The following is a 12,317-nucleotide window of genomic DNA, read 5'->3' on the forward strand; positions in this document are numbered from 1 at the left end:
TAAAAGCTCCAATGAAACTATGAAAACCAAACTTTTCGCTCCGCCCCTTCGACTTCTTCAAAGCAGAAATAAAGAGACACCTAAATACCGCCCTTAAAACATTCATCACTTTGCACATAAGCAGCACAGCTTTGTAAAACAAAACACAGAATGGTTCCCCTTAAACAAGCCAAGAAGACCAGACTAAATGCCTCCACAACCCCCTGCAATACTACACCTTACTCTCCAAACAAACAAAAATCTTAAGATTAAATAGAGACAGCGAAAGCTAGACCTTCCACATCCGACTTCGAGAAGAGCAATGATCGAAGAAATCAGTGTTCAATCTTAGCAATTGAAGTAAACCACCAGGAAACCGCAAGCCAACCAAAAACACTTGAAAACCACAGCAATACAGATAAACAATAACAAATTACTAAAAACCTAAAACTAAGATACTAATACAAATCAACTCCAACTCCTCTTAGGTACCACGACAAACCACGTTGACCGAAACCTTGTACCTCACGCAGCTCTTAAAGACAGAATCTCCTTTGCTTCAACAAAAAGCAGCAGCCCTCCTAATATTCAAATCCGAATCTATGAAAAACAGCACATAATTCCACCTCAGAATCCACGTGCCCCCTACTATCTTCATCCGAACCAATAAAAAACCATTCCTCTGACAAGGAGAAGCATGCGTAGCAACCGCATAACGTCTTGTCTGGGGACCAAATTCTGCAGCCCATTACTCTTCAAACAAAGAACCATCACCTACTTCCTCAGCAACTGAACGACACGCTCCACCACCAGCAAACGAACCATCTATGAACGCTCGAGGCTCTACATGAACTTCGTTTAAGAACATCACTTCCAGAACCAACATCAATAAAGAAACCAAAACTAGAACCTACTCAAACCTCTTCTTTGGAAAGAACACACACAGAACCTCACCATAGCGACCCACAAGCCATAAACCTTTCCAAAGAAAAGTGTTTGGTAGGTTATCCACAAACAAAGAAGCAGTTACCAAAAGAAATCCAACACATAATTGAGAAATAAACGAAAAAAAAATTGTTCATAATATCGTAAGTTCAAAAAATTTAACGTGACATAAATAATTCATAAGATAAATTTGGAAAATATCTTAACAAATTATAACTTTATTTAATTTTGAGATAACTTTGTCCAGAGACTGAGTTAAAATTAAACATTGAGAAGAGTAAAACTTTACCAAATATTGAAATTAAAAGAAATACAAGAAAAAAAGTTATTTAATTAATATTTAAACTAAAAAATTCTAAAAATATTATTATTCCAAATTATTTGGAAGAATGGCTTTTCCCTGATTCTATTGCTTATCTATCCCGTATGTTATTAGTATTTTGGTTTAGGATTAAGATAACTCTAATCCTTCAAATACCTTATGTTTTTGACACATTTAAAAAATGTGGGAAATTAAAAAAAACACGTGTACAATCGTATAAATGCTAATATTTCACCAAATCTCTGTTTTGAAAATCGGACCGGTCGGTTTAACCGGGAACCGTTGCTTAGTCCGGTTCAATCTAAATCGGTTGAACCGCTATTAGTGAACCGGTCAGAACTGTTGAACCGTTCGAACCGGACCGGCTGAAAATCGGAAAAAACCGGGATTTTTGTTTTTTTTTTTTAAAAAATTAAACCAAACAACGTCGTTTGTTAAACGAGCCAAGTCGAACTCGTGTATTGCTGAGTTCGACTCGAACTTGAAAACTTTAAAAGTAAGCTCAACTCAACTCAAACTCACAAGCTAAAAATTATTAAGTTCAACTCAAACTCGAAATATAATATTGAAACTTGAACTCAAAAAGGCTTGAACTCAAAAAAAATTAGAAGCTCGATTGAAGCCTAAATTTCGAGTTTGATTGAAGTGAAAGAATAGTTCACTCAATGCTCACAAAAAGACTCCATGATTTTGAATGTCAAATTACCTCTATTATTTATAGAAGTTAGTTGTAACGCGCTTCTATATTTCTTAGCGATGTGAGATTGTTTTGTTCTCATATTTTTACTCTTTAGACTTTTGGGATGCTCTTCTATGTTTCTTAGCCATGTGAAATTATTTTTTTTTAAAAAAATAAACCAAACAATATCATTTTGTTATGATTTTTTTAACCCCAAATTTATTTTTTAATTATAGTTATATAAATATATTTATTATTTAATATGTTTTACTTTAAATATTATGTTGTAGTTAATTTGAATCATTTTGTTTCACTTGATTTTATGATTTTTAACTTATATATATTATGACTTGCTTTGAATATGACTTGTGATATAAAAAATTATTTTTTATTAAATATTTTTGGTATTTTTATTTAATTTTTTAAATAATTATGACGTCGTTCGGTTCTTTCGATCGATCGAATCGATTCGACCGATTGAACTAATGAACCGATAACCGGTTTGCTAACCGGTCCGGTTCTGAAAACCATGCACCAAACTGAAAAACATTTGATCTCGTGGTTGGGTTGTTCACTTATTCAGAGCCCGAAGCACAAAGCAAAGGAACGAAGAAAACAAGTGAAATACTCGAAGAAAGCAAAGTAAGTACCTACCAATGATTATGGGGCTTCCAGTCGGAGAATCCTCGTCAGCATCTTTTTCCATATTATCATCATTCCATTTCCCTATTCTTCTTCTTCTTCTTCTTCACACCTCTCCCTTTCCTTTTGAAACCCACTAAATTTAATTCGAGCTTCTTCTATCTTTTTTTCCTTCCTTTTTTCTTTTGCTGCAATGTACAGTCCGGATCGCTGCTTGTTCATCGAATCGATCAGGGTTTCACTTCACAGCAGTTGAGTCTTGGTCGTCCGTTTCATCAGGGTGGCTTGTTTCTCAACGACAAAACAGTTCCTCCCTCGTTTGTTTCATCCATTTCACTAAAGACCCAGAAATGTTTTTGTTGATAAAACCGACAATGTGTGTGTGGTTTCTTGTGTTTTGGCTGGTCAGAAGATTGGTCATACTCTGTGTCCTGTGAAGTCGAGGAGAGGTGGCGGCGGCGGCGGCGGCAAAGGGAACTGGTTTTTATCGGTGAGTTTTCGAGGGAGGAAGGGTATGTTGGGGAATCAGGAGAAGATGATGAGAATTTGGAAGCAGTGAAAATAGTTGAAGAGGAGAAAGAGAAGAAGGGATCAGGTGCTTTGAATACCACCAAACATCTCTGGACTGGTGCTGTTGCTGCTATGGTTTCAAGGTTTTTGGCTCCCCGTTTATTTTTCCTAGTTGCATTTGAGTTTTTATTTTGTTACTTGGAAAAAAAATATGTGATTATGAAGAAAACGGTGGATGATTTGTTGGTGTATTCAGATGGAACACTAAATGACATAATTTTGATGGCAAATCTTCACTGTCTTAGACTTTTTCTGTTTTGACAAGTTTTTTTGCAAAGTATGAAACAGTATGACCTGATTAGTCTGAAATCAGAACCCTGAATTTATAAGTGTTGAAATTACACCACAGATTGACAAGTTTTATATCTGGAAGAAAGAATACAAGTTCTTATTTATGGGGGAAAATATTTAGAAGAAAATGGGTTGATTATCTGATATTGTTTCGAAGATCATATTCATTTTACACAATATATTACCTGATAATTTCAATTTTAATGTTGAATCCAAAGCATTACCAAGCTCACCTATTACACGATGGTGCAGGAATGGATTGATGGTTTTAGTTTTGTGTCGTACTTTTGCATCTCCTATGTTTCAAAGATTGTACCTTAACTGCTTGCTATGTGGTTCTAATTGTTGAATTATTATCTATTGAATCACAGTTTGTAGCTCAAAAAGTTGCTTGCTTTTGTAACAGGACTTTCATTGTTCCCTTGGAGAGATTGAAGTTGGAATACATAGTTCGTGGTGAAAAGAAAAATATTTTCGAACTTATTAAACAGCTTGCAGCCATAGAAGGGTTGAAAGGTTTTTGGAAAGGGAATTTCCTCAATATTCTTCGCACCGCCCCTTTTAAGGCTATCAATTTCTATGCTTATGATATATATATAGAAGTCAACTATTGAAATTGTCTAGAAATGAGGAAGCCACAAATTCCGAGAGGTTTCTTGCCGGTGCTGCAGCTGGGATTACTGCAACTTTGCTCTGCTTACCAATGGATACTGTATGTGACAATTTCGAACTTTGTTATTTGCTTACATGTTATCCTTCCCTTTTTTGTATTGTGTCTGTGGTTTGATTCGGATTTGGGGAATTTTGTGGATTTTGAATGATTCTTAGTGTATGTTTTAGATTTGGCTGCATGATCTGATAAGAAGCAAGGATGTGACTGAAAGTAGCATACTTCAGTGAGTTTACCCTACTTGCCCTTATAAGTAGTGTTTGTACAGGAGATGGTCTTCCTCTTGATAGGTCCAACCACTTCATTACGGCTTAATTGCGGTTGCATTTTACTGTGATATCCTTTTCTGAGATTTCATATGACTCCATGATTAAGCCATCCATCTCCTCTATTAATCAAAACCTGGATAATAATTCATATATCCACTTTTAAAGAAGTCCATATACTTTGTTTTGCATAGTAACTCTCACTTGTTTTAGGCACATATTCAGAGCAAAGTAATAGTAAGACTTTGCTGACTTTAATTTTACCGCCAACTTCTACACAAAAGTTCCTGTAGATGCAAGTTGGCGGCAGGTTTAGTTTTGTGAATACTGTCAGCGCATAACACATCTGATGAAATTATTATCGTCCTGTCCCATTTCTTCAACCGATTTCAGTTGTTGTATTAGACTCTGTCCACTTAGACATTGTATGCCTTCTTGAGATTTTCTTTCTTCTACTATCCCACGTGTTTCGGAAGAATAGATCTTCTATGTGTACCCTCATAATCGCCTTTCCGATACACTTGGTTACGATTCAGATGCTATTCAACTAGGGACTCAGCTGGAGTCATTTTCATTTGTCAATCTAGGTTGTGCAGTTAAAATTATTTTTTTCTTGATTATGGTATGTGGAACTGCTGTCCTGTTAAAAGTATTGCTAAGCGACTCTGTATGTGCTAATTACAGATAAGGACGGTAATGATAGCTCCAGGTGGGGAAGCTTTGGGTGGGTTGATTGGTGCTTTTCGGCATATGATTCAGACTGAAGGGTTCTTTTCTCTTTATAAGGGACTAGTCCCCTCGATAATAAGCATGGCACCTTCAGGTGCAGTCTTCTATGGTGTCTATGATATATTGAAGTCGGCCTATCTCCGCTCCCCTGAAGGGAGAAAAAGAATTCAAAACATGAAACAAGGTGGTCATGAACTGAATGCATTTGAACAATTAGAATTGGGTCCTGTTAGAACACTACTGTACGGGGCTATTTCTGGTGCATGTTCCGAAGCTGCTACATATCCATTTGAAGTAGTGAGGAGGCATCTTCAAATGCAAGTTCGTGCAACTAAGTTAAGTGCATTGGCAAATTGTGTCAAGATAGTTCAGGAAGGTGGAGTTTCCGCTCTTTATGCCGGATTAACCCCCATCTTACTGCAGGTACTAAAATAATCTGTCCAGTAAATGGACTATTGCCTTTATTTCATGGATTAATCTTCTATATCTATTAGAGTAATTACTTTGCAACACATTCTGTGCTTATTAAATCACCCAGATTGCACCAATTCATTTCAGGTATTACCATCAGCTGCCATAAGTTACTTGGTTTACGAGTTCACGAAGATAGTCCTAAAGGTGGAGCCAGCTTAGACATTTGATATGATCAACCTTTTTTGGATTGGGTGCGACTTTGTTAAAGATTAAGGCTGGGGATGTTTTCTTTTTCTTTTTGAGGGGTAAAATTAGTGCCCAAGGCAACTTCAGATTTACCTATACCAGAAACAATAGATAGACTATAACCAATCTTGTTTCTGAAAGTTCAATTGAACATGATGTTGTTCAAACTTACCATGTTTGGATTAATTATGAAATCAACTTTTGTTATGCGAAAATGGCTGATTGGACAAACCATTCTGTACAGAAAAAAGGGAAGGGTTTTTTCGGATATATATATTCTGAATGTGGAAATGTAAGCCCACAAAATTACATTACAGGGTTTCCGAACAAGCATTCAGCTCTACTACCATATTCAAATATGTGAAAGTCTCCGATGAATGTACCAAAATGTATAGGCCAAAAAACTAAGGATGTTAAAGTAAGTTTCTCCTAAGACCTACATTGTAATTGCAGGACATACAAAGCTGCAAAGCACAGCTTATCTATCTCCTCTCATTTGCAAAATAGCCTTCTTATTTCACATTTGATGATTCTAACATATCTGCACAGCTTGTCTATTTGATTTCTTTTTCAACTGTTTCTAAACAGTAACTCATGGTAAAAAAAAACCGAACCCTCTTCTCAGCTATTCTTTCTTTCAACAAGACTTTCGTAAAATAAGATATACCCATGATCTGTATTGCTTGAATACTCCTGGGCAGACCCAAAAAATGTCTGAACTGCTGACTCATCGATCATCTCCACATTTTCATCGTCAAAAAATAACCAGTGGTCATAGCTTTTCACCAGGCTAACATAGTGCCCGTGGTTAGGTCCACTTCCCACATGAACAACCACAGCAAACAGAGAATACTCTGAATCTGCATCTTCCACAGTATTGCTCAGCTTCAGCTCAAGTGGAAAAACCACACGGTAAGAGAGCTTCTTGTACCGGCCGAGCTGCTCGATGTACTTGAATCGCTTTAAATGGATGACCAGGATGTGAGGAGGCTTCTTTATCTTCATTCTCTTCTGTGCTTCTTGCAAACTGCAAGCAAAAGATAAACCTGATGTGAAACTGAAACACATCAACTGATGCAAAAAAAAAGCATATAAAGAAAAATTACCTGCAGCACTTATCACAGAAAAATTTGTCCTCAGCATTTAATGTCTCCGTAGAACTAAAATTTTTCAAACAGCTGGTTATTGAGCTGTTTTGTTCAATGTCAAGGCTCAAGTCAAAGAAAGTTTCATCTCTTGCTGTCACTGTCTCACATCGCAAGCACCTGGTTTCATTGGTAAGTATTCCCTGATTCAAGTTGCCCCATGAGAAAATGAGATTCTTCCTTGTCAATGAATAAAATTGACAATAAAACAGCATTCATGCTCTGCAAAGCATAGTCAACAAATAAACAATTAAAGTGGAAACCCTAATGGTAGCCACCATTTCCTTGTTATCTTATGGATTACAGATGTCAGATCATAACTGAAAGTATCAATAGAAGATAAAGTGTATATAAAAGGATGCACAAAAGATGTTTACCAATGATGCAATGTCCTGCAGCATTTCTAGATAGTATAAGTAATGCTTGTATTTAGTTTTCTGTCTATCATTGCACAGATTAATTTTTCTACAGCATACACTTATCCAAAAAATGTTTTAGATATGCCGCTTTGGTTTCCAGTTACATAGTAGCTAAATATAACCTCAGCAAAGAAATTCTTGATTTCATCTATATTTCATGTCAAGCAAAGTAAATAAAGAAAAAAAAAGAATGATTAAGAATATTGGAATACTGTATACAACTAGCAAATTCACCTGAAAATTCTTGTGTACCCATGTAACCAGAGGCTCTTTTTGAACACCTTTTGCCTGAGAATTCTTTGGACCATTTGCAGTCTTTTCAGGCGGTGATGAAGTTTCAGCTTCAATTTTTGATGTTCGAGCCTCTTTCTCCAATATGTCAACAAGTTCATTCAGCAAAAAATTCAAGAACTCGTGAGCATCCTATCAAGAGAGAGATAGTTATTCTCTTGCACATTTTCCATTGAAGAAAATAAAGTCAAAATTTGGTTGAAATGATAGGAAAAGGCTACTACACTACATTAATGGAAACCTTGAATAAGCAAAGGAGATGGTTAATTTAGAGGAAGAAATAAGGTACTTGATGTCTAATACCTGGTGCATATAGCTGCGGAAAATCTCATTTTGTTTCTTCAATCTCTGTACAAAGCGCTTCGGAGCAATGACTCCTGTTTTCTTCTTCTGTGAGCTTATCTAAACATAATGAACAACCAATAGTTAGTCACAGTAGTAATCAAGTAAAGACCACATATGTGACACGGGTACCTATAGGAGAAGGGGGATGATTGCCTAGTCCAACTATAACATTTGCTAGAAATAGAAAAAGCATCATCTTCCCAACAAATTTAGACCCCAAAAAAAATCAAGAAAAACATTATTCTGGGATCTAAGCGATTTCCTAAATGCAATTATTAAAGTGTCAAACGACACCCTTCAAAAAAAGGAAAGAAAAGAAATAGAAAAGAGTTTGAGTTATGAGTGATATCTAGCATAGGAACAAGCGCAGATCATACACAGAAAATTACAGGATTTACAGATAAATAGACATTTCTAATTCTAAAGGATTCACACACATTGTTCTTTCTTGTATGAAACCAGGAACTCGTGCAAATTTTGATAGGAACTTCCAATAATAAGCTAGTTAACAATAATATTAATCTTCATTTCTAATCACATCCTAAGTCATCATGAAGATGATATATTGAGTTTTCGTACTTCTAACCATTGGGCTCATAGTGTTTCTAATAAGAGAATAAAAAAAATTATTAAATGAATTAAATCAGTGGATCATTCTTGGAAACCAAGATCAAAACTTGACATTGCAACTTATGTGCAATATTTTCATTAAAAAGAAACTAATGCTGACATTTGATTTGGACATCATTTGAAAAGAAATGCTTTGACATTTTGAAAATACACATGGCAACACCACTGGCTGACAATAAGACAAAATACCACCTTAGCAGGAAAAAGCAACCACTAAATCTTAAGAATTAGCAATTGCTCATCAATAACACTACACTTTTGTCAGAGTTTTACCTGTGTAAACAGATCAGCCAAGCATATCAGTAGATTCTCTTCAGTATCGGCACAATTTTTATAATTTGAACAATATTTGAGCAGCCGTTCACGAAATGGGACACAAAAGTAAAGTGCCTGAAAAAAATGAGAAAATGAAATAAGACATTGGTTGAAGCCGAGCAGGCATTGTTGCCCAGAATTTTTAAATACAAACATCCAACACTCAACAAGATATCTAAGATGATTAGGATTACCAAATACTTCCCAAATAACCATACATGTGCTAATTCAGAAAAATTAATTAGAATGAAGTATCACCAAGGATCTCAGAGTACCATAGCACAAAGGACAAAAGAAACAGTCACAGGGACTAAAGAATCTGGTATGAAAATTTGCAGTTGCATTCATTCAGAAATGATTGTTCAGACAATTCAATGTTGGGTGATCCAAGGAAACCTATCAACCCTGCATGAAACTTCAATATCCAATAGCTATCATACCATCATAAGCTAACCTAATTAATAAATTTCACAACACTTGCCTTTACAACAATCAGCCAGCTTAAACGAATAGAGAAATAAAAGCAATATTAAAAATTCTAAATATGAGCATGTATCATGAAATCTGAATTACATAAGCAGTAATGATGAATAACATAATCATTTAATTTAGCACCAACATCCAAATTCCAAACCCAGGATAGCTTTCCTTTTGAAATATTAGTTGATAGCTTTCATGACCAACATTCGGTCTACACCATCTCAGCAAGCATATCTAAAATGTAAACCTTCTAATTTCAACCTATATTGTTGTGTGCCACCGAATGCATATACAATATGCAATTACCCGATAAATTAACAGCTAAACGTGAAAAAGCGAGAATCAAATACAAGCAATTCACTACAGGGTTTCTTAACAAATTTACTTGCTTCCAACAGCTATCACAGAGTCAAACGCATTATAAAAAATAAAAAAGGTACACCGATAGATAAATGCTACAGCAATCAAAATGTAGAAACCTTCATACTTGCAAAGAAAATAATAAGGAACATGTACCACAATATTTGCATAAATGTAAGAATATTAAAAAAATTGTTCAAAGTTCAAAAATTGAAAACCAATCAAATTCAAAGTATTGGAACTAACATAAACGAAGGAGTTCAGCTTGATTTTCAGAATAAAAGCAAGACAAATCGAATTAGATTCAAAATTGAATTGTAAATGAAAAATATATAAATAAAAAACCTGCAACACGCTGTTGCAATAACAAGTGTTGCCAAAGTTTTCAAGGCCAAAATATCTTTCGCCTTCAGGAAACTGGTCGCCCAAAGCTTTCTCGAGTTTCGAACCCGCCGCACCCATTTAATAAAATTAAGTTTGTTTACAACCTCGAACTCGGATCTTGCTCCGACAGATTGAACTCAACGATTCTCTCTCCGTTAACGAGTGAGTGGCTCTATCTCTGTTGTGTTTTGATTATAACAATTGAATCGTTTTAGAGTTTGGTCGGCTGAAGGATGATATCTTTTTCGTTTCCCGTTTGAGAAAATGAGCCAAAGAAAATCAGTTTCCCCCCCCCCTTCTCTTTTGAGAGAGTTTATTAGAGACGATAGACCATAGAGGAAGAAAATAAAGGAAAAATAATGATGGCACTGCTAGCCGCATAGATTTTGTTTTACACACAAAAAAAAATATATTATTTATAAAAATTTATCTAACGAGGCATTATATATGCTAATTAATATCGTGTTTATATATGCTAATTAATATCGTGTTTAGTTATTTTACGGATAAATGATTATTATAATAATATTAAATATAATTCAAGATAATAATATTTTTCAATAATTTATTAGTTTTTTTGGGAAAAGAATATTTATTAGTTAAATAAATAAAATTTAATATAATAGTTTTTAATAATTTATTAACTAGAATAATGTTTGATCAACTTTACCTACTAATTCAATTAAAATTTAATATATAAATAAATAAAGATTAATAAAATTAAGGGACGCGAAAATGTAGGTAAGTAAATAAATAAAGCGTAAACTACAAAAATAGTCATTGATGTTTTAGTAAACTTCTCTTTTCTTCACTTATGTTTCAAAGATAACGATTTGTTCACTAATATTGTTGATTTATAATAAATCGATTACTCGTCGTTAACATGCTTTGGTAACATATTGCTAACGTGGCACGTCAAATCATTTGAAGTAGCGTTGTTTGACTTCAATCTTTTGATCATCTCTTTTTGTGTTTCATTCTATTACATCTCTCATTTGTTTTTTTATCGTATTCCTTAAAACTCACACAAACTACTCTTAATACTATTATTGCTCGATCTAACAAAAATTCCAATGAAAATTTCTATGAAAATAATGTCACAAGAGCTCCAATTCTTCTCTTTTCCCCTACATCTCATCGTCGATCAGGGTCCCTACCCTCGTTCCGAAGATCCCAACCCAAACACTAAGGTGGTGTTTGTTTTTGAAGAGGTAAAATGTCTGCAGTCTGCGGACCACATCTGCAGGCATCTGCAGCAGAAGAGGTGGACCAAAAGTCTGCAGTCTGCAAGAAAAAGACTGTTTGTTTTTTAACGTCTGCAAACTGCTAAAATAAACTGAAATATAAATAAACTGATTTTTTAAACTTAAAAGAGTTTTGTAATACTGATATTTAAATAATTTTAGTTTTACAATACTAAAATTTAAATAATTTATACAACTACAATAATAATTTTTTTTAAAAAACAAACACTACCTTATTAATTCTATTATACGTCGCACATAATCACATGTATTATTAGTTTTATAAGTTTTATAGAATAAAATTTATAAATGATCATTAAATTATATGATTTTTTTAAATATGTAATTTTGTAATACTTTTAATTTTTTAAATATATATTCATAATTTTTTTATAATTATATGATATTTTTAGAAAATATTTTTAATTATCAAATTATTTTATGATTATTTTTATTTAATTGTGATTATATTTTAAAATTTTAAAAACATAATTTATAATTTTTATATTTTAAAATCTTAATTATCAAACAATGAAATCATTTTTTATTAAGCAATGTGGTTTAATACTTACATTTTGTATAAAAAGTTTAAATATAATTTAAAAATAACAAATCTAAAAAATCATAATTAAAAAATAAATAATAAAATTTTAAAATATATAAAATAATTTATATGATATAAAATTAAATATCTATAATATAATATTAAAAAATTAATATTTAATTTATTTAAAAAATTAATATTAAAATTAATATCTATAATATAATATTAAAATATTAATATTTAATTTATTTAAAAATTAATATTAAAATTAAAATCAAATAATATAAAATTAAATAAAACCTCTTTGAAGAGGTTAGAACACGTCTGAAGACATAAGACCACGTCTGCGCCGTGCAGACCACGCGCAGACGTTAGAAGGGCTTCTGTCTTCTAAAAAACAAACGGTC

The 12,317-nt window shown here is 33.4% G+C and overlaps 1 protein-coding gene and 1 pseudogene across 3 annotated transcripts; one reads left to right on the top strand and one right to left on the bottom strand.

Annotated features, from left to right (window-relative positions):
- Positions 1-2,561: 2,561 nt before the first annotated feature.
- LOC120141856 lies at positions 2,562-5,912 on the top strand (annotated as a pseudogene).
- A 247-nt stretch (positions 5,913-6,159) lies between these two features.
- Positions 6,160-10,425, bottom strand: LOC120141844 (ubiquitin carboxyl-terminal hydrolase 3-like). 3 transcript variants are annotated; one of them, XM_039156617.1, is made up of 6 exons: positions 10,084-10,417; positions 8,857-8,973; positions 7,912-8,010; positions 7,552-7,740; positions 6,860-7,041; positions 6,160-6,780 (listed from the first exon to the last, which is right to left on the bottom strand). In XM_039156617.1, the coding sequence occupies exons 1-6, from the start codon at positions 10,198-10,200 to the stop codon at positions 6,375-6,377; spliced, it is 1,110 nt and encodes a 369-aa protein (XP_039012548.1). In that variant the 5' UTR covers positions 10,201-10,417; the 3' UTR covers positions 6,160-6,374. The 3 variants fall into 3 exon arrangements, with proteins under 3 accessions (XP_039012548.1, XP_039012551.1, XP_039012550.1); XM_039156620.1 differs by lacking the exon at positions 7,552-7,740 and having other exon boundaries at positions 10,084-10,425; XM_039156619.1 differs by lacking the exon at positions 8,857-8,973 and having other exon boundaries at positions 10,084-10,418.
- Positions 10,426-12,317: the final 1,892 nt, after the last annotated feature.

Source organism: Hibiscus syriacus, unplaced genomic scaffold, assembly GCF_006381635.1.
Source record: "Hibiscus syriacus cultivar Baekdansim isolate YM2019G1 unplaced genomic scaffold, ASM638163v2 tig00110814_pilon, whole genome shotgun sequence".
In the NCBI taxonomy this organism is placed as follows: domain Eukaryota; kingdom Viridiplantae; phylum Streptophyta; class Magnoliopsida; order Malvales; family Malvaceae; genus Hibiscus; species Hibiscus syriacus.

Excerpts from the sequence above, each read along its gene's own strand:
- LOC120141844 (XM_039156617.1), bottom strand. The coding sequence starts at position 10,200 with ATGGGTGCGGCGGGTTCGAAACTCGAGAAAGCTTTGGGCGACCAGTTT. Across the intron at positions 8,011-8,856 it reads TGGCTGATCTGTTTACACAG|ATAAGCTCACAGAAGAAGAA; the intron begins GTAAAACTCTGA and ends CATTATGTTTAG. Across the intron at positions 7,741-7,911 it reads TCCGCAGCTATATGCACCAG|GATGCTCACGAGTTCTTGAA; the intron begins GTATTAGACATC and ends CTCTCTTGATAG.